At 51.3% G+C, this 23,947-nt stretch overlaps 1 protein-coding gene across 6 annotated transcripts in view; it reads right to left on the bottom strand.

Annotated features, from left to right (window-relative positions):
* Positions 1 to 4,439: 4,439 nt before the first annotated feature.
* The window catches only part of TRAF3IP1 (TRAF3 interacting protein 1), a 62,487-nt gene continuing 42,979 nt past the window's right edge, over positions 4,440 to 23,947 (bottom strand). For 5 of the 6 annotated variants that reach the window (XM_027046261.2, XM_027046263.2, XM_027046268.2 and 2 more), the window contains 2 exons: positions 9,187 to 9,410; positions 4,440 to 7,276 (listed from right to left, as the gene is read on the bottom strand). In XM_027046261.2, coding sequence (XP_026902062.2) covers positions 7,111 to 7,276; positions 9,187 to 9,410 — 390 coding nt within the window. In that variant the 3' untranslated portion in view covers positions 4,440 to 7,110. Of the gene's footprint in view, positions 7,277 to 9,186; positions 9,411 to 12,068; positions 12,589 to 23,947 lie in introns of those variants that run through there. The other variant, XM_027046282.2, reaches the window with a different exon arrangement.

Here is a 23,947-nt window from a genome sequence, read left to right as displayed (position 1 = left end):
CACCTCAGTCCTCCAGGGTTGCTGGCGCTCGGGACCATGACAACGCCCAGGGCCCGGGGGACCCGCACCTGACCGGCCATCGGGTGGGGCGGGCAAGCGGCTCCTCTGCCTGGGGAAGCCCAGAGTCTCACTGGCTTCTCACTGCCAAGCCAGAAGGGCCTCACTCACTTTAGGAAGACAAAACAAATCTTCCCAGAAGTGCCGGGCCCCGTTAGCTCTAACGGGCCCCGTGCCCGGCTTCGAAGCCGCGAACCTCTGGCAGGCATCTCTGTTTTCAGTGCCACTACCCAGCAGGCGCGAGCCCCCACGTGGGGGCCAGCCGGCCATGGCAGACCTGTGCCCTTCCCTGCCCTGTTTATCCCCAGGCTCGAGAACCAGGCAAGGCTTTCCTGCGAGACTTCAGCTCAGACCGCCGTCCTGTTCCCTCCCAAGAAAATGCTAGTCGTGGGCTCTCTAACCGCGCAAGACTGGACTTGTATCTGGACTTAAGTGCGTGTCTGTGGCACATTTCAGTAGGCGCTTCCCTCCACTAGTAGAAAATCAGATGTGAGAACCTCCGCCCACAAGGGGACGTGGGCCGACCAGCTGGGAACACCCCATGGCTCCTGCCAGGCCCCCCGAGCCTGAGGGGGCCATGACCACAGGCTCAGAGGTACAGGAGGGGGTGTCCGGGCCACACGGACCCCAAACCCCAAGCTCCACTCCCAGGCCACCGTGGCCTTCTTCCCACCAAGATCTTGTCTTTGCCTTGGGGGTTTCTTAAGGGAAAGGGAAGCCTCTGTCACCAGACGAGAACAGTTCATCAGGGCAAAAGGCACCTGGTGGGGCGCCCGCCCCCCAGGCCTCACCAGACTGTCCTTCTCTGCCAGCGGAGGCGAGGTGAGGCGAGGACCGACACAGGGCCCAGGCCGTGCGTGTCACCGGCTCCTGCCCCCCTCCCCCCCGTCTCCTCCCCGTGGGCGAGGGGCACAGTCCCATCGATGACCCCAAGGCCCGTCGTAGGAAAAGCAGGCCTGTCGTGCCCCGCGGGCCAGCAGGCCAAGCTTCTGGCCTGGGCTCCTCCCTTGTTACGCCTGAAACCCACACCCGTCCACCGACTATCGCTGATACCAAACCGTCTGTGCTTCAGCAAAATGCGGTGACCCAGGAACACGGCACAGAAGCCGGCGATGAAAAGTCACCCGAGCGTCCGGATCCCGGTTTTGATTTTCAAGTCGGCCAAGGGCCTTTCCAGGTAGGGTTGGATTATGACCCAGGAGGGGACCATCCATCCGAAGTGACAATGGGGAACACAGCCCGGCCGGGAACGCGGGCTCCCTGGGCGGCTGCCGGCGGGCGAGAACGTGAGTCCCGGGGGCCGTGGGCGGCGGGGGTCTGCACCCTCCTCACAGGTGTCCTCCACACCGTCTCGGAAGGCACCGGAGAAAGCTTTCACCAGTGTCCCTCGTGGTGCAGAGGTGAGGAAGGGAGTGGCAGCCTCTGGCAGGGGACGCACGGCTCCCCGCACCGTCAGCCTGCGGCACTCCAGGAGCACGGGGGGACCACGCCCCAAGGACAGGGCACCCACAGAAGACTGGGGTAACTGACAACACAGCGGGGGGGGCCCATCCCTCACAACCAGACGGCAAGCACTGGGCGACAAGAAACAGGGATGATGAATACGTAACAGAACTAATCGATGAGTCAGAATAACCCATCCTGATCATGGGGGGTTGAATCTATGAGTGTAAGAGGAGTTTATTAAATTTTTTCAATGTCTGTTTATTTTTGAGAGAGAGAGCGAGCGCAAGCAGGGGTGGGGCAGAGAGAGAGACAGAGCATGAGAAGGCGAGGGGCAGAGAGAGAGGGAGACACAGAATCCGAAGCAGGCTCCAGGCTCTGAGCCATCAGCCTAGAGCCCGACGCGGGGCTCGAACTCACGGACCGCGAGATCGTGACCTGAACCGAAGTCGGACGCTTAACCGACTGAGCCCCCCAGGCGCCCCAGAGCACACTTGAAAAGCAAGGTGTGCAACAGTGTATACGGCATGCTCCCCTTCGTGACTCCGTGTGTTGTGGGGAGTAGAAGAGTGAGTACTCAGTCTGCTTGCTTTTCCCTAAAGAAACAGCGCGGCCAATGGGATGGCTGCCTGCAGGGGCAGGGACGGGAGGGAGGGAGGGCTCCGTGTGGTCTCCTTCCTGCCACTTACGTTACTGATTCGTGTCAATAGATCACCTCCTCAAAAATAAAAAGACCACCTTAAATGAAACTGGAGAGCCGTGTTTTAAAAATTATAATGATGCCACACACAAATACACAAAAAACTGGAATGATTAAGGATAATGATACATAAAAGAAAGGGTAAGTTTCTTTTAAAAAAAAATCATCTTCAGGCACCCGGGAGGCTCAGTAGGTTAAGTGTCTGACTCTGGATTTTGGCTCATGTCATGATCGATGTCACGAGATCGAGCCCTACAGAGGGCTCTGTGCTGACACTGTGGAGCCTACATGGGACTCTCTCTCCCTTTCTCCCTCTGCTTACGCTCTCTCTCTCTCTCTCTCTCTCTCAAAATAAATATTTAAAAAAAATTGAACGTTTATTCATTGTTGAGAGAGAGAGAGAGACAGAGACAGAGCGTGAGCAGGGGAGGAGCGGAGAGAGAGGGAGATCCAGAACCGAAGCAGGCTCCAGGCTCCGAGCCGTCAGCACAGAGCCCGACGCGGGGCTCGAACCCACAAAGAGTGAAATCGTGACCTGATCCAAAGTCCCACGCTCAACTGACTGAGCCACCCAGGTGCCCCTCAAAATAAATATTTAAAAAATAAAATAAAGTACATTTAAAAGTATTAAAAACTCATTTTCACACAGCACAGTCACAGGGTGCCCTGCTGGGCTCTGGTGGGAGCCACGATCAGGCCGTGGCCCAGGGCCAGCCGGGCCTCGTCTCCCAACGCCTCCCAAGGTCGCAGAGTCCGGCTTCATGAGACAACACGGGGGTTTCCACGGCGCTTCCAAGGCCACGCAGCCCCCGTCACGTCCTGATGCTTCCTGCCATCTTTCACTGCGGCAGGGCTGGTTCCGATTCACGTTCCCACGTGCTGAGTCTGTTCTCCAGTGTGTGGGTCCGGCCCACGCACTCAGGCCGGTGTGAGTCACACAGACCCGCCTGCCACAGCCCCCCCCAGACAGTGGTTGGGAAAGATGTCCAGGAGGCAGGCCCACAGGCAATTCCCTCCAGGGCAACACCATTCACAGACATGGCCTCTTTGGCGAGGTCCTTCCAACCGATGACGAATCCGGACATTCCCACATCTGTCCCCAGGGGAGCGGACACCTCGCCAGATGCCTGAGGTCTAGACAGCACAGCCGCGATCTGGCTCAACAACCCCACCGGCTGCAGAGCCCACGAGCGCCTGACGGCCCTCGACGCCCCGACGGCCACGTGCCACCACGCACGTCCTGTGCCGTCCCTACCAGGAAGGACGCTGGAGAAAAGCCAGAGCCCGTCGGGGCGGGACCACCCCCCACGGGGGAGCAGCAGCGCCCGTGTTCACACCAGTGTCCCCCGGGGAGGGAGCCCCGCGCACACCAGCTGGTAGCGTCCAGCCGGGTACTGGCTTCGAGGAAGGTTCTGAAGGGCAAACTTAAGTGCTTTCTGATCGTTACGGTTGTGGCGATGGCGGCGCTAAAAGGCTTTTTCTGAGACCCAAGTGGGAGACGTGAGAGCACAGTGAAGGACAAAACAGACGACGTGAGGGTGACTGATGAGCCCGGAGGCCCTCCGTCCTGCGTGCCCTTGCGACTGCCTGGCAGGTGACAAGGGGGCGGGGGCCCGAGGGCGCCCTGCTGGCAGCTCTGGCCCGGGGAGGACAGCGTGGGTTTTGATCACACTGGTCTACAAAGCCTGGACCCCTCCCCGGCTAACCGGGCACAGCCTCCGTGTCATTTATGGACTTCACGTTTTGAACCCCGTTTTCTTACCAGAAAGATCTCCTTGCTTGGTTTAAGAAGCTATCAATTTGGAACTCAGCTCTAAATATGGATTTAAAATTTTTGATAGTTTCAAAGCCATTTAAATGTCTTTTCTCTAGCTGAATTTTAAAAAAGTCTTTCCCTGGGGCGCCTGGGTGGCTCAGTCAGTTAAGCACCGACTTCGGCTCAGGTCACGAGCTCACGGTTTGTGATTTCAAGCCCCACATCGGACTCTGTGCAGACAGCTCGGAGCCTGGAGCCTGGTTTGGATTCTGTGTCTCCCTCTCTCTCTGCTCCTCTCCCGCTAGCACTCTGTCTCTCACTGTCTTGCAAAAATAAATTAAAAAAAAAAAAAAGTTAAAAAAAATGTCCTTCCCAATCTCCCTTTTTGAAGACGCTCGTTAACAAACAAAAAAGGGAGTCTTGTAGGGCCTCACTTCTGCCTTACTGTAAGGCTTGTATAAACTATACTTATCAAAACACCTCTTAGAAAAATATAAAAGCTTTTTATTTATAAAGCGCATCGCAGGACAGCTAACCTCAGAGCCCAAGGGCAGGCCCCAGCTCGGCTCCGGAGCGTGACAGGAGTTCCGGCCTCCGCCGCTAGGGGGCCTCCGCGACTCCCGTTCTCACTTCCACCCTCTGCTGTGGACCACGTGGAAGCCTGCTCCAAGGAGGCGGTGCTTGGCTCCTCGGAGGCGTGGCCACGGAGGCGAGGAGGCGAGCGGCTCTCTGCATCTCCGGCGTGGGTGGAAGATTCCGGAGCTGGGCTCGGAGTCCAGCTCTGAGCGGAATGTCTTCCCCATCGGCGGGAACGGCTGAGCACATGGTCTTGCTGTGCGCGGCCTCGTTTGAGCCGGATTCTTGAGGAAGCTCGAGCAAACGGGTCACCCTCGGCCTGTGACCTTTGACATCTACCTGTTCATTCGGCTGCGGGTCCCCGCCCTGCTGGCCCTGCTTTCGCTCTATGCCCTGACACTGCGCACGGACGGAAGATGAGTCTCAGTGAGCCGGGTGCAGCTTAGCGATCGAGTCCAAGTACACTTCAGGGGACCTGTCAGCACGGAATGCAATTCCAGGCCACCCCAGATCCTAACCCGCACTTCGTGCCACTAAATGACATCATCTTCACAGATTTCAGTCGTTACTATTTTTTTAAGTTGCTTACTGAAAAGAAAAATAAGCGTGAATACGGGAGCAGAAAGCTCAAATTTTAGTCCTGAATTAATTTTTCCAAAGCTTTACGCATTCTCTTCGAATGTAAATTAGCGTCAGCTCAACTTTTAAATTAAAACTCCTGCAGTGTGACTTCAGTACTTCCTGGAAATGTCTCAGCCAAAGTAGAGGAAAACACTTAATGATCTCCTTTGTGTATTTTCTCAAAGTAATGAATAACCTGAGGACTGACTGTGCCTATGACAAGATACGGTCATAATCACATGCAGAGACTTTCTATAACTTCATGAATGATCCTGAAATTTCTGATAAATGCTTACCTGGCTTATAAAACCTCAATTTACACAGAAGAGGTGTAAGTGTCATGGTATGAAGGAAAAGATAAATTTCCCTGAACTTTCTTCACCAGAAAAAGCAAAATACGCACATTTGAAAATAAAAAAACTCCCAAATGCTTATAAATGTTTTTTCCAGGTGTGAACTGAATTGCACAACCCATACGCTTCTAGCAAAAATATGTGATCGTTTTTAATGATTTATGTATAAAATAAAAATAAATTTTATGATACAATTTGATAAACTACTTCATACAAAATCTGACTCACATAAAATGTATGCCATTTTTTTGCAACACAAAAACTCTATTCAGATATACAAATTCATAAAAGGCAGACATCTTGAAGCAAAACAGTCCCTGTAGGGCTAAGTCGTTCAACTCAGTAGGAGAGAGAGAAGTGTACGAAGGACAGTTAACTGGCCGGCCGCCCGCCTCCAACAATGTACTCAGCACAATCTGATCACACAATTTAACGGTGCGCTGTAGAAACGAGGAGCTGGCCCGTGTGTGGAAACGGCGGAACTTAATCATCGGATGTCAAGCTTATTCAGCTTGGAAGATCACGTAACTACCTTAGAAAAGGACGTATTTTGGAAATGCCAAGAAGAAAACCTACCCATGCCATTCGTGCTAATCCTTAAAGAAGCAAAACTCCTCAGGCAACTCTAGCGTTTCAATGGCACTGCGTGGTTCACACAACAAATATCTAGAAATAACGGTATCGGGACCCAGAACCCAAGACCTGTGAGTATGTCTCTGACCAGGGGAAAGCCTTTACATACGAAGTTAAGACTTTCGTAAATGTTGACGATATCGTATGTGAAAAACTAAATATAAACCATGTTTTTAAAAAGCCTTGCTTTAAAAAACAAGTTCCCAAAAAAATGGTAACATCAAAAAAATGGGGTCAACTGGTGCATCCTTCGAAGTCTTCCTGCCTCCCAGGGACGCACGACTGAGCGCGGAAGAGGGAAGAGGCCGAAGCCGCGGGCGCAGGACAGCGAGGCCCCCCACCCGGGCTCACTGCTGCCTCCGTGGGGAGAACCCGGGGGCCAGACACCCGCCAAGGACACACTGAAACCTCCTCAAATCTCTGAACTTTAAGGCTGTAAACACAAGCCAGAGGCAACAGGGACCCATGAGAAAATGACCTCGAGCAGCGCGGGCCGTGGGTAAGAGGTTTAAAAACCTCCCGCGTGCCTCCTAGAGATACAGGCTCAAATGACCCCTCTGCAAGGGGGGATGAACTCAAAGTCGACCTTGCTCATCAAAGTTGACCTCGCTCTGCGTGTAAGTGCCAGTGCCCGACTCGAGGCCTGAGACCTGAAGACGAGGGACGCGGGTCTCCCTCGGCGCGCCAGCACCGCTCGCCTGCTGGAGGATTCTGGCACAGAGCTGAGCACACAGGCCACGGCCGAGACACGGAGAATACGCGTGTGGGAGTCCCCTCCACGGGCCACACGCCCGCGGGAGGAAGGTACGAGAACACGGCCCTTCCGGGCGGGAGCGAGCCTGCGCGTCGGTCGGAGGACACCGAAAACTTCATTTTTTTTCGGGAAACTGAGCTTAGAGAGGAGCGAGGCTCTCTCTGCCTTTTTATTCTCGGCCCGAGGAGGGCGGGCGGCTTCCGAGACGTCCGAGCATTCACCTTCTGGAACTCAGAGTGATGCTGCACACCATTTTCTGGATCTTCTCGTCGTTCCTCAGGATGTTGGCCTTCACGGCGCAGATCTTGTCCTGCTGGTCTCTGATCAGCTGCTCCAGCTCCGCCAGCTCGGCCTTCAGGGGCTCCACGGCACAGTCCGTGATGCTGGCGGGAAACAACACAGGGGCTCGTGAGGACCACGTGGCTCCGCGGACGCGCGCTTCTTGACCAAAACGACGCAAGAAGACAAACGGAGGTTATTCACGGCATCCACAGAAAAGGGCTAGGAGTACGAACACGCTCGGGTGATGACACGGAGGGCGAAAGCCCCACGCCTGAGAACAACGGGGGTCACAGCCTCACCGCGACCCGAAGTGGAGTCAAACGTGAAATTATACACAGGAGCCTAATGTGTCTGAAGTCTTTACGTGACGTACGCTGCAGAGAGCCCTGGGGACGGCGCGGCCACCAAGACCGCCGCGCCGGGCAGCCCTCCGCCTCCCTCACCTTCCTCCAGGGGGAGGCTCACCCAGCTGCAAGGGCTTCCCCCCAGAGACCCTCCCTCCGGACTCCCTTGCCCAAGGCATGAGGCCTTTCAGTCCTGGGTTACGTGCCAGGAAAAATCTAGCACATACTTGGGAAGGCAGAGGTCAAATCAGCCTTTCCCTTTAGTATTTTTTAAGCATATCGATACAGAATAAATACAAAAAGAGTGATGGTGTCCAACCATCCTGCCATAAAGCAACATCAGTTTTGCAAAGGAAGAACCATCTGGGTGCTACTTTTTAGTACGTTAAACGAAACGTACGAAGTGCTAACAAATGACCACGCTGGACTTGGCACCAAAAAGTTCTCGGTGATTTCCTAACTCCTGTCGTGCTGGAATTTAAAATCTTAAGGAAATTTTTAAGAATAAGCAGACTAATAAAAGAGTATAGCTTCGTTATAACACAGCTTATTATACGGGCTTAGAGATATATCACTGAGTCCAATCAGATACTTTTCTGGAAAAAAAAAAAAAAAAAAAACATTAACAACTGATATAGTTTCATGCTGGGACGATTATAAATACAGAGTGTCAAACATTTCCCTAAGATAAATCTCTCTTTAGCGGTTCTATTTCCTTCACGGTAGCAATTTCGAAATGAGTTCACCTGCATTTATTTCTTCTGGAGTAAAAAGTGAAAACACTGCCAAACTACAAACAGTTACAAAATTGGGGGGATTGTGGCAAGACACATAAAAAAAAATACCCATACTGCACAGTTCCCCGTAGTTTTTACTGCCTACGTCTAATTACGTGCGAAAGGTAACTCCAAATCTTTCCTACTTGTTACAAAGAAGTGCATGTTGCAGTATGAATGCAGAAGACACCGCTTTTGGGGAGGGTGGTGGTTTCCTGGGAGATGTCCCCCCGGCCCTGGGCAGATGTGGGGCCCCCCGCCCCAGCCCCATGCCCCGACTGACCTCTGTTCCTCCTGCAGGGGAGATGTCCCCCAGGCCCCGGGCAGAGGTGAATCACGGCTCCCCACCCCCCCCGGGGCCCTGGGCAGATGTGGGGGCTCCCCATCCCCCCGGGCCTTGGGCAGACGTGAGACCCCTCGCCCCCGCCCCCTCACCCCTGCCAACCTCTGTTCCTCCTGCAGGGGAGATGTCCCCCAGGCCCCGGGCAGAGGTGAATCACGGCTCCCCACCCCCCCCGGGGCCCTGGGCAGATGTGGGGGCTCCCCATCCCCCCGGGCCTTGGGCAGACGTGAGACCCCTCGCCCCCGCCCCCTCACCCCTGCCAACCTCTGTTCCTCCTGCAGGGGAGATGTCCCCCAGGCCCCGGGCAGAGGTGAATCACGGCTCCCCACCCCCCCCGGGGCCCTGGGCAGATGTGGGGGCTCCCCATCCCCCCGGGCCTTGGGCAGACGTGAGACCCCTCGCCCCCGCCCCCTCACCCCTGCCAACCTCTGTTCCTCCTGCAGGGGAGATGTCCCCCAGGCCCCGGGCAGAGGTGAATCACGGCTCCCCATCCCCCCCGGGGCCCTGGGCAGATGTGGGGGCCCCCCGCCCCCCTCGCTCCTGCTGACCTCTGTTCCTCCTGCAGGGCCTCGGCGTGCTGCTTGTTCTCACGGTGCCACAGCTGCAGCTCGTTCTGCATGGCGTCCACGTCCTCCTGGATGTAGTCCATGATCTTCCCCAGGGGAAGTGCGCTCTTGCACAGGGTCTGGATGGACACACGCAGCTTCTCTATCTCCTTGGAAACGATGTCCTTCTCCTTCTTCCACGCTGACTCAGAGACAAGCAATTTCTCCTGTGGTCAGGGGGGAAAACAGGAAGAGAAGGAAACATCCTCATTTCTGCGGGCCTGCCGAGGGCGGAAAGACACGGGAGTGGGGACAGTACTGGCTCGGGACCCACTGTCCTTCCTGTGAACGTGACACTTGGGCCAGCCGCAGCCCCGAGCCATGGGAGCAGGTACGCTGTGCCCACCGGGGGTCCGTGCCTTCCCTTCTCAAGGGTAGAGGGGTCTTGACCTGGAAGGCTGTCTGAAGGGCAAATTTCTATAAAGTAAGATTTATTCCCCAACTGACCAGAAACTTAGAGTTACTGTTACCAAGGCTTAGGGACACTGATGATTTTCCCAGACAGACTGGCAGAAAAGGGATCTGACCCTGCACCTCACTCCTTGAACGGACCTCTTTTCCATCTCAAGTGACACCGTAACCCAGCTCGCCAGGCGAAAAGAGGAAGGGAACCCTCCAGAGAGGAGGAAACCTGGCAACGTGGAAGGGAAGGAGAGGAAGTCTGCAAGCAGGGCATGGCCAGCAGCACCAAGCCAAGCGGAGGGTCAGCTGGAGAGGGCTGGACTGAGCTGGCTGGTACAGAGGTCAAGGAACCTGGGGCCTCGGTGGGAATCACTGGTGCAGAGGGTAGGGGGGAGGTCTCACACAGTAGCAGGCAAAGGAGGGAAGGAGACAGAGGCAACTGGAAAACTTCATTCAGTTTTGGCCAGGAGTTGCTAGGCTCTTTGGCAACCGACGTTTACAATTCTCTTCATATGAGCTTTTATCACAGACATCTCTGAATTTCAGAAATTGACGTACATGACAAGAACCAATGAATAGTTTGGCTTCTTGGAAAACCGTTCCCAGGATAATGGATACTGTTTAGGAAGCCCTCCCTGGATGTTCCCGCTCCACAAGGCTGGCTAAGGTGTCACTGCTTTACTGACTTAGAGTATGGGTCAAATGCTGTTAATTACATTATAACTAATTAACTTGTTTTTATCATATAACCATTTGTGTTACTTCTAATGCCAGTTTCAGACTGTAGGATCCAGGAGGGCAGGAGCCCTGTGTCTGCATCCACTGTGGCCCATATAGGTTCTCCTTAAATATCTGCCAAACTAACAAATGAAGTGACCGAATAGTCTGCCTCTCAAGATTCTGGCTCCACTACCTACTGAACTTGGACAAGCACGTGGAAAGTCTTAACATAATGCCTGGCACACAGAAAATGTTAAATAAACATGAGTAGAAACAAAAGGTAAAACTCATAGAACTAGTAAGAGTTAGGCAAGGTTGCAGGATATAAGATAAATATACAAAAATCAATTATATGTCTATATATTGCCATCACATGGACACTGAAATTAAAAATACAGTGTCATTTACAATTGTATACGTAACCAAACGAGAAAAGTATCTAGGTGTAAATCTAACAAAATATGTGTGGAACTTGCATACGAAAATTACATAATGTGGATGAAAGAAATCAAAACAGATCTAAATAAATGGGGAGACATACCATGTTCCTCAACTGCAAGATTCAAACATCGTGAAGATGTCAATTCTCCCCAAATTGATATACAAGTTTAATAAAATTCCTATCAAAATCCAAACTAAATTGTTTGGAGACACAGAAAAGATTGTCCTGAAATTTATCCAGAAAGACAAAGGATCTAGAATAGCTAAAATATTTTTTAAGAAAGAAATAAAGAGGGAGCAATCAGTCTATCTAATTTCAGGACTTATTATGTAGCTACAGCAATCAAGACTGTGTGGTATTGGCAGGATAGACACATAGACCAATGGAACAGAATGAAGAATCTAGAAATAGACCCTCAACCAAGTATGCCCATCTGGTTTTTGACAAGAGTGCAAAAGCAATTCAATGAAAGAAATAGAGCCTTTCAACGTGTGGCACTGGAGTAACTGGATATCCAGAGGGGAAAAAGGAACCTTGACCTAAGTCTCATTTCTTGTACAAAAATTAACTCAAAGTGGGTAATGGACTTACATATAGAACGTACAAGTACAAAACTCTTAGGAAAAAACCTAGGAGAAAACCTTTGGAATTTATGGCCAAGCAAAGAGTTCTCCCACTTGACCCCAAAAGCATGACTCATTAAAGGAAGAGGTGACAAAGCTGACTCTGTCACAGTCAAAAACTTTTGAAGACCCTGTTGAGAGGCTGAAAGACAAGTTGGAGAGAGAACATACTTCCAAACCGTGTATCTGACAAAGGACTAGTATCTAAAAAATATAAACTCTCGAAACTCAATAGTAAAAAAGCAAACAGGAAATCCAATTAGAAATGAGAAAAGACACAGACATTTCACCAAAGAGGATACACGGATGGCCAATAAGCTCATGAAAAGATGTTCAAAATCATTACTTATCAGGGAAATTCAAACTGAAGCTACAATGTGGTATCACCCTACACCTACCAGGGTAGCTTTAAGAAAAAGGAGTGACAATACCAAAGGCCGGTGAGGATGCAGAGAAACTTGATTACTTGGACATGGCTGGTAGGAATGTAAACTGTACAGGTTTTGCAAACAGATTTTGGAAAACAGTTGGGCAGTTGCTTGAAAAACTAACATGCAACCAGCAGATGACCTAGCAACTGTACTCCTGGACACTTATTCCAGAGGAATGAAAAGTTATATTCACACAAAGTCTGTACGTGAATGTTTACAGCAGCTTTATTCAGAGTAGCCAAAAATTAGAAACAACCCAGATGCCCTTCAACAAGTGAGCAGTTAAAGAACCAGCGCTACACTCACATGTGGGACAACACTCAGCAATAAAAAGGAACGAACTGCTGATTCACGCAGCCACCTGGCTGGTTCTCCAGACAGTTATGCTGCACGAAAGCGGCCAATCTCCAAAGACTACATGCTCTATGACTGCATTCACAGAACGTTCTTGAAATGACAACATTGTAAAAGTGGAGAACAGTTAGTGGTTGCCACAGGCTGAGGAGGGGGTGAGGTGGGAGGGGAGGGAATAGGCGTGGTTGTAAAAGGGCAACAGGAAGGATCCTTGTGGTGACGGCACTGTTCCGTATCTTGACTGCATCAAGGTCAATATCCTGGTATGATATTGAACATGGCTTTACACGACGTATCGGTGGGGAAAACGGAGTATATGGGAAATCTCCAAAGGCCGGTGAGGATGCAGCAAAACTCGATTACTTGGACATGGCTGGCAGGAATGTAAAATGTACATTATTTCTTGCAACTGCACGTTGAGTCTACAGTTATGTAAAAATAAACTTCACTGACGAAAAAAGTTAGTGGCCACACAAATGCCTTTCAAGTAAAATGCTAAATGACCAAAATGAACTCAAGACAATAAAAAACTACTTCTCAAGGGAAAAAAAAAATGTTGTCTTTATTATATCCAGATTAGTAAAACTCTGACTTAGTTGAGCAATTTAAAATTCTACTAAAACCCATTCATAATGCTTAGTAAATAATTCCCACGTACTTGGCATTGTGTTGAGTCTGATACAAAACTGTTTAGGGTGCAGAGCTTAGCATGGCTAATATGTGTAAATGTGCGATAAAACAGGTGAGTTGCAAGGGAGACAAAGACACTAAGGGGTTATCTGGCCAAGCTCCCTATTTTGGGTCACCGTGTCAAACTCCCTCATAGCTCTGAATCACAGCGCCAAGCAGAATTGGGAACACTAATCTTACGTTTATAAGTTTATTTTTAAGAGGTTAAGAATTCAAAACAAAATGCATTTGGGCTGGGATTATGAGTGGGGAGAAACTTTTATCATTGCCGCAAACACACTGTGGCAAAACATCAAAATTCTGGCCTTAAAAAAAAAAAAAACCAACCAACTACTTCCATCTAAACGAACATGGCAGGGTGGGGTGGATAAGCCAGTGATTATTTGCTTTAAAAGCACACCCCTCTGACGACAGACTGATTTATACACAGCCCGTATAGCTGTGTCAGCAAATTTCCAGACAAACGTAACATTATAAACCCTTGTTTTATAGACTTTTAATACGTATAGTGAAATATGAGAATCTAGCACCGTATCCACCACCCAGGAATCAGTCACACGAGCCACGCTCAATTTCTGGGAACACAAGAGGAAGATACAGTGAAACTCCACCATTCTACGTCCACTACCGAAACGACGGGGAATACAGGGAGCCTTTGGGGAAACGCGCGGGCCAGCGGTCGGAACACGTGCTCTGCACATACGAAGCCTCGCCACCTCCTCACTGTATGGCCCCGGGAGCCTCACTTGACCTGCCTGTAGCTCAATGTCCTCACCATAAAATGGAAATAATAATATTTACCCTGTAGGTAAGATTAAATGGGATCATATAAAATAGGCAGCCCGGAGCCTCGCACGTAGTAAACCTTCAATGGGCGTTAACCGTTGCCATAAATTTCTCGGACAGAAAGAACGGAAGCACGAGCCCCTGCGGGACGAGGCCCGCGTGCTCTGCCTCCAGTGCGGCGACGTGGCCCTTCTCTCTCTCGGGCGGACTCGTCAGCTACAGAAGACTCGAAGTCGGGCCTGCTCTGAGCACTCTGCTCCGAGCACTCCGGCACGTACCGGAAAACATGTGCGGGTGGAGCGGCGGCACCAACTGACCAGCTTCAGAGAGACAGGATCGTTCATCGAGAATACACCCTCCTCCCCGACACGGTCCCGTCCCCAGCTCTACTTTGTAAACATGTAAATGCCCCGCTGCCACGAAATCAGATCTCGAAACTCTCTGCCGGGAGAGCACATCTCCGGGCCACACTTTTCTGCCGCACTCCGGCCACGGCCTCGCTCTCCACGGGCGACGCGCACGGAGGTGGCAGCGGCGGGTCTCGCGGGGACACAAACCCACCGGCCTGTGGCCTCCAGCTCCTCGTGCAGGCTGCACACTGTTTACTCAGCTGCTTCTCCGGCAGGAAGGGCCTCTGACAAAGCGTTTCGGCGTCTGGCTGCCCACTTCGCACATGGGCTTCAGAAAGCGTGAGTTTCCAAGACTTTCCAGGTGAACGGCTGCTTGCTTCTGGGACTTCATACGATTTGCATTTACCGCACGCACACTTGTCCCCAGAAATGTAAGCGTTTGTGTTTATGGCGACTTTTTTAAGTTTATGGTGATTTATTCTAAGTCAAATAAATAAGAACCACTGACGTGAAAGGTTTGTTCCTTTAAATTTTGATCACAATGCTTCACCAGAAGAAAACGCTGTTTTTAAAAGAATGCCTTAGGAGCCTGACCCTTAGGCACCGCCAGAAGTGTCTCAGGAGCAGGATTTAGGGTGCAACACGAGGGCTGCGGCATGTGCACACTGCCTTCCACTCTGTCTCTGGATCCGAGGGGTCACGAACGCTGCCGGGCAGAGCTCTACCCTACATTAAGCAAACCCAATAAACAAAGGCCTGAGTAATGTCGGGTGGGGAGAGGGAATAATAAATCAAAGAGTGTGAGTATTTGCTTTAAATAATATACTCTCCCATGACCTCGGGAACTGATTTATGTACAACCTGCCAAAAGTTCATTTTCTTCGTAAGCCGAGAGTGCCTGCATCCGAGTTACAAGAGAAAGGCAGAGATCGACAGAGTAACTATTCCGAGTGTCCTGTTCATCCAGAGATATTCTACCGCCAAGCTTCTCTGTCAACCAAACACGTGTCCCTAGCGTGGGTCAAACCCGATCCCTTGAACGCACAGTAAAATAAAACAGTCTGCCATCAGATGTTTTAACCTTTTTGCACACATACAAAAATGCGCATCAAACATAAATGGTATAACAAAATGCTAAAGTGACTCCAGCAGCCTTCGCCTGGGTCAAGAAAACCAACCTTCCCAGGGTCCCCAAAGCCCCAGGCTACGACCACGCTGCCCTCCACATGGTCCACTACTGGGTCTGTGTGCACCTGCGTGTTTCCCTGTGTGCCCGTCTCCCTCGTAGGGTGCAGACGGAACCACACAGTACATTTCCGCACGTGTCTGCCTCTTCTGCTCAACGTTCTATTTAAGAATCAACCATGTAGCTACAAGCACCTGTATACTGTTCATTTGCATTGCTGAACAGGGATTTCATCACACAAATATACCATGATTTTATTCACCCGCTCTACTGCTGATGGACATTTGGGTTGTTTTTGGTCTGGGGCTCCGACAATAACTATTTAGGAAAAGTGATTATTCTGAACAGCTAAGTAATGAGTCGCTACTACAACTGTTAGACCACTGTGGACGATCTTATATATGTCCCGATGCACATGTGCACAGGACTCTCTGGGATGTGCAATGACCAAGGGCATTGCTGGGCCAAAGGGTGTGTAGGTCTTCACCTTTGTGACATAACGTCAAAGAGTTTTCCATTTAATGGTTGTACCAACTGACAGCAAATATTTTTCATGAACCGGCATTTTGTTTCTGTGCATATAAAAGAACATCAACTCCTATGGCATTTCCATAATCTGACAGCTGCGGGTAATATCTACTCAATTATTTCACGGGCAGCAGAGAGAAAACCGGCACGTCAGGAAGATACTGTTAAGAGAAACCTTCCAGGAGAAGCCGCGTGCCCGGACGGGGCCACAGAGCCACGCGGGCGACGACCCGCCTCTGCCACTCACGGCCTAACAACCTCAGACACAATAACTCTGTGACTCTGTTTCCAGGCCTAGGAAAGGAGGATGGCGCTTATCTAATAAACTACGGTCAAGTTAAATGACGCGATGTCTGTAGCTCCTTAGTCGTAACAAGTGCTCTAGAAACGGCAGCTGTTGTTCTAGTGGTCTCTGACTGAGAACTGGTTGGTAAACTTCCACGGGAGGAAAACGCAGGCCACAGCATACCTCGTAGCACCCGGCACAGAACCAGAGCTCGCTACACGTTAGCTCCTTCCACAGACACTGGCGGCCGTGGACGGCGGGGGGCGGGGGAGGAACCGTCGTGGAAGTCTGTGGAAAGTACGAGTGAGGAGGCTCGGCCTGAGGCCCAGCGGGGTCACCACAGCGGCTGCAGGCTAGGGACAGCACAGAAGAGACAGCTCTTCAGACTGGCCTTTCTGACTTCCTTGAAAATTGGAAATAGTTTTAAAGCCATCTTTTATCCCACAGGGAGCCGATCTGACTGACAAAGCCAGCAGGCAACAGGGAAATGCAGAGCTCCAGTTCTCAGCCCCGACAATCTCTCCTCTACTTAAAGTAACCAGAGTCATACTGGCCTAAAACTGGTCCTTTCAAACATTTTGATGAAAAGCTATTCTCACATATTTATTCTCAGATGAACCTGAGAATATTCTTTGCCAAGCTCCAGAACATCCACTGAGTACTTACTGTTATTCCATTAAATTTATACAGTAAGTCAAGGGAAATAACATCCCTATCGTATTGATTTTCCCACCCAGAAACACTCTCTTGACTTCTTCCAGGCCCTTTGCATCTCTTGGTAAAATTCTGCAGCTTCTCAAAATAGTTACTGTAAACTTCTTGTTAAATGCATGGCTTGGTAAGTTACATTTTTGTTCCCAGTTCTGAAGAGGAACTTCAGGCACATTATTTTCAATGGATTATTGCTGACTTGCAGGAAAAACACGGACTTGGGATATTTATTTTGTCACTGGCCACCCTATGCATTTTTTCTCTAACAGTTAACCTTTTGGGGATCAATTTCCTTGGCAGACTGCTGTCATTTCAATTAATGATGACCCCGTCTCCCCCCGGTTAAAGAACTCCACGCCTCGCCTCTTTCTGTGCTGGCTAGAGCCCCCAGAATAGTCGGACAGGGTTGTGTTTCGCAGCCCTGTTCCCGAGTCTGGTGGGAACACACACAGTCGCTCGCTGCCACGTAGGGTGCTGATGGGGACACGCGCTCTCCTACGGAGGCACCTTCCCATTCCCAGGTCACTGCACGCTCCAGTTGCAAAGGATGCTGAAGTTTATAAGCGCCATGTCTTCTTAAGAGGCAACACACTCACGGGGCGCCTGGATGGCTCAGTCGGTTGAGTGTCCGACTTCAGCTCAGGTCATGATCTCATGGTCTATGGGTTGGAGCCCTACGTTAGGCTCTGTGCTGACAGCTCAGAGTCTGGAGCCTGCTTCGGATTCTGTGTCTCCCTCTCTCTCTGCCTCTCCCCTGCTCACAGTGTCTCTCTCTCTCTCTCTCTCTCTCTCTCTCTCTCTCTCAAAAATAAACATTAAAAGAAGATAAAAAAAAGAGAGAGAGAGAGAGAGAAATAACACACTTACTAGTGACTTTTTTTGGTTCAAAAATAGTTTCTTGGGAGGTAAGCCATGGTCAAAGGGTGCTGCAACCACTGACCTCCACCTGGTTTTAGCTGAAAGGCTGCCTCTTCCCTGGATGTGGCGGCAGAGATGAAAAGGAAATGCTATTCATGGAAACAGAACTATATTTATCTGATAGAGGTGGATCTTCAGTCCTAGAACATATTCTAGTTCACTCTTAATTATATAAAATACATGATTTAGGAACAAAATATTAGTTCCTAACCATGATTTCTAGGGTTCTATAATTCCGTTAAAATATCCCAAGGAGACTCTGGCCAGAATGGAAAGGCTGGAGCTGAAGTAGGAAACAACTAGAAAACAACAAAACATCGGATGCAGCTGTTTCCAGCCCACATCTGACTGAGAGCCCGAGAAGGGACGGGGGCCAGCCCGCCCTCACCCTCGCTCGCTGTGTGGGGACAATCTCCCGGCTCTGGCTCAGAGCGTGAGGGTGTCGGTGAGCCGAGGAGGCAGAGAGCCCTCCGTGAGGCAGCAGACGGGGAGGGCCAGCCTCCAGGAGGGGCCGGGAACCGTCTTTTTACAATTACCCATGGACGAAGAGAGCCTGTGTGGAAACCCCGGTTTCCAGAGAAGTTCCAGCACACCGATGGAGGAAAAAAAAAAACAAAAAACAAAATACACACACACACACACACACACACACGAGTTTGGAAGCATTGAGAAGGGTAAGAGGAACGGTCTGACTCTACCCCCATCACCTCTCCAAGGGGTCAGGGTGGAGGGCCAGGAGAGACCTCAGCTCGTGATCTCTCCCATGGGGGAAAGTGACAGGGTGACAGGGGGTGAGGGAGCACCTGGCCTCCTCAGCCGTGCAGGACGCTGCCAAAGAGGCCCAACATCTCTCTCACCCTCGCCAGACCACTGCGTCTTGAGCCGTATGACTGGGGGCAGGGAGCAGCTGGGAGAAGGCAGACAGGACTCTCAGAGGGCATCAGAGGGACCCAGGTCCTACTGCACTGCGGACCCCGCCAGAAAATCCACCCTGCCCGTGGATCCCCACCCCCACGGGCCCACACCCACACACCCCCGCCCTGCTGCTGGCTCCCTGTGTGCACTCCTGATGGCAACACAAGCAAGCTTGGACAGCCAGCCGGGGAGGACTGCAAAGCCAGTGCGAACCTGCAGGCCAGGGAGCGGCCACAAACAACAGCTGTAGTCGGCCCCTGGGGAAGCAAAAGGGAGCTGTCAGCGCCTGCCCGCCTGCCCTGGGGCACTGCAGCGTGGAGAGAAGGCACAGAAACTCAAGAATTCTGCCCCAAGAGGGAGCAAGAAACACAGGGCAGGTGGGTCCACACAAGGTCTGAAAAAGCATCTGAATCCCCGGCAGGGCTGACAGAGGTCACGTGTCTCCTGAAGTCGGTGAGGCAAGATGAAAGCGATCACTGCTACTCCAAGGGGAACACAGCAACACAGGCCTCCAAGGAACATGACAGCCAGGGAAACATCAACACCACCAAGTATCTCCGTAACTGTTCGGTAACTGACCCCAAAACGGGGAGATCTGCGATCTACCTGGTGAGGAATTCAGAACGGGTCTTTTAAGGGAGCTCAGTGAGCTACGAGAAAACACAGAAAGACAGTTCAATAAATCAGGAAGATTATACATGAAAAGAATGAGTGGTTTAACAGAGAGAGAGAGATCATAAAAAAGAACCGCACAGAAATTCTGGAGCGGAAGACCCTATGAACAAAATGAAAACAACACGACGGAGAGCGCACCAACGTCATGATGCATCAGGAGGAAAGAATGTGTGAATTACAGGACAGACCTCTGAGGACAACAGAACAGGACAAAAAGAGGGAAGGGGGTAAAGAAAGGCCACGTGATCGTGGGATACCATCAAATGAAGCAATCTGAGCATTACTGGAGCCCAGAAGGAGGAGGGGGAAGGAGGGGCAGAAGGCTTCTGCAAGGAAACAATGGCTGAAACGTCCCAAGTCTGGAGAGAGGTCTGGGTATTCCAAGTTCATGAAGCTCACGAGGTCCACCAAACAAACTCACCTTCAGGAGATCCTCTCCAGACACCTTATAATAGAACAGGACCACACACAAAGAGGGAATCTTCAAGGCAGCAAGAGAAGAGCTTGCACCTCACCAGGAACCCCATAAGGCCGCAGATTTCCGGCCAGGAGGGAGCAAGGGGATAGGTTTAGAGGCCGAGAGACACCAAGTGCCCATGAGAACACGACCCCACAGAGCTGTCCTTCAGAAATGAAGGCGAGGAGACAAACACATTCCCGGACAGAGAGGAGGAGATTGCCAGCAGCAGGCCCGCCTCACAGGAAATCCCGCGAAGAGTCACCAAGCCGCAGTGAAAGGCGCAGATGAGAACGTGAGCGTGGCCGAGGAAACACTGGCGGAGATGAGCAGCCAGACTCAGGCCCCTCACGCTGCCGGGAGGAGGGGTGTCAGCCACTTAACTCTGTATAAAGGTGAAAGAACAGAGTACTAAAAATACAGTCATAACCATTTGGTAATGAACACACAATATAAAGAGCTGAGCTGTGACACTGAAAACCTAAAAAGGGAGAAGTCAAAGGGTTTTAAAAAGAGTTTTTGTGTGCTTTTGAAGTTAGCTTATGACCAGTGCAAAGTAGAACCTTACCTATAAGATGTTTTATGTAAGCTTTGTGGTAACCGTGAAGTAAAGACCTGCAGTGGATTCCCAAAACACAGAGAGAACGGAATCAGAGCATACCATGTGGGAAACCGTTAATTCACAACAGACATCGCAAGAGAAGAACAGAACAAGAGAACTACAAAACAGTCGGGAAACAATAAGATGGTATTAGTACATCCTTACTTATCAGCAATTACTCTAAATATAAGTGGATTAGATTCTCCAATCAAAAGGCATAGAGTTGCCGGACGGGTTAAAAAAAACGAGACCCAGCCATATGCTTCCGACAAGACTCACTGTAGCTTTAGGGACACACAAATTGGCTCAAAAGGACGGAAAAGGATCCTCTACAAATGGAAACCAAAAGAGAGGAGAGGCCACATGTGTTACAGTGGACAAAACAGACTTTTAGCCAAAACCTGTGACGAGAGGCAAAGAAGGTCATGTCACTATTTGCTGAGGAGGGCCAGCTCGTCCAGAGGACATGAACACTGTAAACACACATGCACCCCAGGTCAGAGCACCCACGTGCCACGCAAATACCAACCAGGGGAAGGAAGATCGCTTCTGGACCCCAGCTGCTTAGCCCCAGAAGCTCCATGCACACAGCCCTGAAAGACACCAGGCACCATGTCGCATGCTGTCTGTGGCGAGAAAACCGGTGGCACTTTGTGAACAGGACGGCGGGCTCCAGGAGAACCCTCAGAAAACCAAACCAGAGGAGCAGACTTAACAGACTGGGAAGAACTGAGATCACCGCAGAAGTCGCTCCCAGGAAGGTCCTTGCAGACCTTTCCTGCCGCCACACTAGCGTTTACGCACCCCCCACACATGTGCGCACAATCGAAGTCACAGACTCGCGTCTCTCCCATGTTCATCCCACCACACACTCCCCTGGTCTCTTTACGCCTGTGTGTTACATAGGTTTCGGGGCTCAGAGATCACCAGGTGTGTGCAGGCCTCTCACAGCAGTGCTACCTGGAGGGCAGAGCGCCATGAGATCAGCGAATGTGCTCAGGGAGGGATGGGCTCATCCCTGGTGCTCACACAGCAACCTGGGCACATGGGTCATCCAGGGATCCGTCCAGGTCCCCATCCACTCATGGGAGCAAAGGGAAGATGTATAACTGGCCCACACCCAGGCCACCGGGCAAGGACAGCAGGGCACGCTTTCTATTGGTTAGGAAGAAGCTTCAGTATCGGCCTCACCTCCATAGCTTCCCGCTCAAATGAGCCAGATCCAGTTACCGCCACCACCCAGGGACCCAGGCAGGGACAGGCTCTGTCCTCTCCTAGCATTAAGACTTCCGGGGGGTCTTTGGAGGGGTTGACGTGATCAGCCTTGTGGACAGGAACCAGAGGCCGGTATAGGCAGCTTCCCACCTTGTTCCTCCAGGGCCCAGCACCATCTGGACCAGAAGTTCTACAGCAGCTTCTGGTCCCTGGCTGTGCATTAGAATCACCTGGGGAACTTTGTAAGCTACGGATGCCAGGACCGTGCCCAAAGATTGATCTAATGGGTCTGAGGAGGGGCCCTGGCACCAGTATTTAATAATATGGTCCTAATGCACCAGTGGCTCTAAGCAGATGTACCTCTAAGTACCTTTCAAAGGACGTAAGATTCCAAGTTCACTTGCTTTACATTTTACAATCACTTTCCATGCTACAGGCAGGGGCCACAAACAATCTAAGTTTACACTTTAGGGGCGTCTGGGGGGCTCAGTTGGTTAAGTGTCCAACTTCAGCTCAGGTCATGACCTCACAGTTCGTGAGTTCAAGCCTTGCATTGGGTTCTCTGCTGTCAGCACAGAGCCTGCTCTGAATCATCTGTCCCACCCCTCTCTCTCTCTGCCACTCCCTTGCTCGCACTCTCTCTCTCTCAAAAATAAATAAACTTAAAAAAAATACACTTTAATGTTTATTTATTTTTGTGAGAGAGCTCACGTGAGTCAGGGACTGGGGGAAGGAGGAGCAGAGAGAGAGAGAGAGAGAGAGAGAGAGAGAGAGTCCCAACCAGGCTTAGAGACCGATATGGGGCTTGAACTCACAAACTGTGAGACCATGACCTGAGCCAAAATCAAGAGTCGGATGCTTAACCGACTGAGCCACCCAGGTGTCCCTAAAAATACACTTTAAAAGTATTTTTCCCAGAGTGCCTGGGTGGCTCAGTCAAACATCTGACTTCGGCTCAGGTCATGATCTCATGGGTCCGTGAGTTCGAGCCCCGCGTCGGGCTCTGTGCTGACAGCTCAGAGCCTGGAACCTGCCTCGGAATCTGTGTCTCCCTCTCTCTCTCTGCCCCTCCCCCACTCACGCTCTCTCTGTCTCTCAAAAACAAATAAACATTAAAAAAAATTTTTTTTAAGTATTTTTCCCTTTTCCCTATCATCTCTGGAAATGACCACCAAGATTATTAAATTATTTTGCTTTTTATTTCCATCCCTTTATTAACTAATTGGATTTGCTATTTTAGATTTCATCATTTTTTGCCAAGCCTACTGCTACAATCTTTCTTACAGTTCTGGTTCCAGTTCTGCTTTTACATATTTAGCCTCCTAAATTCTGACTGTATTTCATAGCCCCGAAGTACCAGATCGAATTCACCATCAATCATACCCGGCAGTCTCTGGGCAACGTGAAGGCCACGCATGTTAACGGTCGGCACGTGAACTGGCAAAGAAAACGCGCAGGCCTGTCACGAGAAGTCAGGCTATCCGAGGACTTCGGCGGAAAATAAACGTCATGGGGTTAGTGGAGACTGTACGGAGTGAGTCGAAACACTAGAAGAGCAAAGGCAAATTCAGACACAGGAGGTCAGGTCCCAAGTACCCCTGCGAGTGGCGAGGCCACGCTGGCAACCACGTGCGGCAGGTGCCCTGACCCGCTGGCGCAGACGAGGCGGTGAGCTCTGGCTTGTGCCCGCCACACCCACTCCTCCGGCCACCAGAAGTCAATCCGAAACCACAGCCACAGTCTCAGCGAGCGGTGGACGCCGGGGAAGGAGGTCGAGCAGGGTCAGAGCCTGGTGGGCGATGGGTAGGGGGGGGACTAACGGAGCCGCTGGACAGGGAAGGCCCCTCTGAAGGGCGGCCTGTGTGCAGGGACTTGCGTGGTGACGGGAAGGGTCTCTAAGCGAAATGGGAGTTTTCTCCGACAGCTCCTCCTACAGTCCAGCAGGCCCGAGATACCAGCAGCCTGCCTCCAGAAAACTCTGGACCGGCAGCACAGACGAGAGCAGGGAGAGACCTGGGCCTCAGGAAAACAGGCCCCCGCTTATGTAGAGACACCTGCTCCTCCCTACTTCCCAAGGACAGCTGGAGTACCCGCGAGGAACAAACCGCGTAACTCTGGGATCCTGCTGAGCCCCTGCCACAGGGCAGCTGGACTCTGTTCATCCCAGGGCTCCTGGGGCCAGGACGGAAGGGGGACAACACGAGGAGTCACTGGGAGCACACCGGAGAAGGACTCTCCCAGGCCCCCAGGCCTCACACCCACGTGCCCCGCAGGCAAGAGCAAAGGAACCCGGGCCGTGTCGGCAACGGCTGCCCACAGAACCACGCAGGCTCCGAGCTGCCGGACCTCAAGTCGTCATCGAATAGGAAGTGAGCTCCTGCTTCTAAGCAGCAGCCCTGGGGAGACACACCCCC

The sequence above is a fragment of the Acinonyx jubatus genome, chromosome C1 (genome assembly GCF_027475565.1).
Source record: "Acinonyx jubatus isolate Ajub_Pintada_27869175 chromosome C1, VMU_Ajub_asm_v1.0, whole genome shotgun sequence".
Classification (NCBI taxonomy): domain Eukaryota; kingdom Metazoa; phylum Chordata; class Mammalia; order Carnivora; family Felidae; genus Acinonyx; species Acinonyx jubatus.
This window is presented reverse-complemented; position numbering and strand designations above follow the sequence as displayed.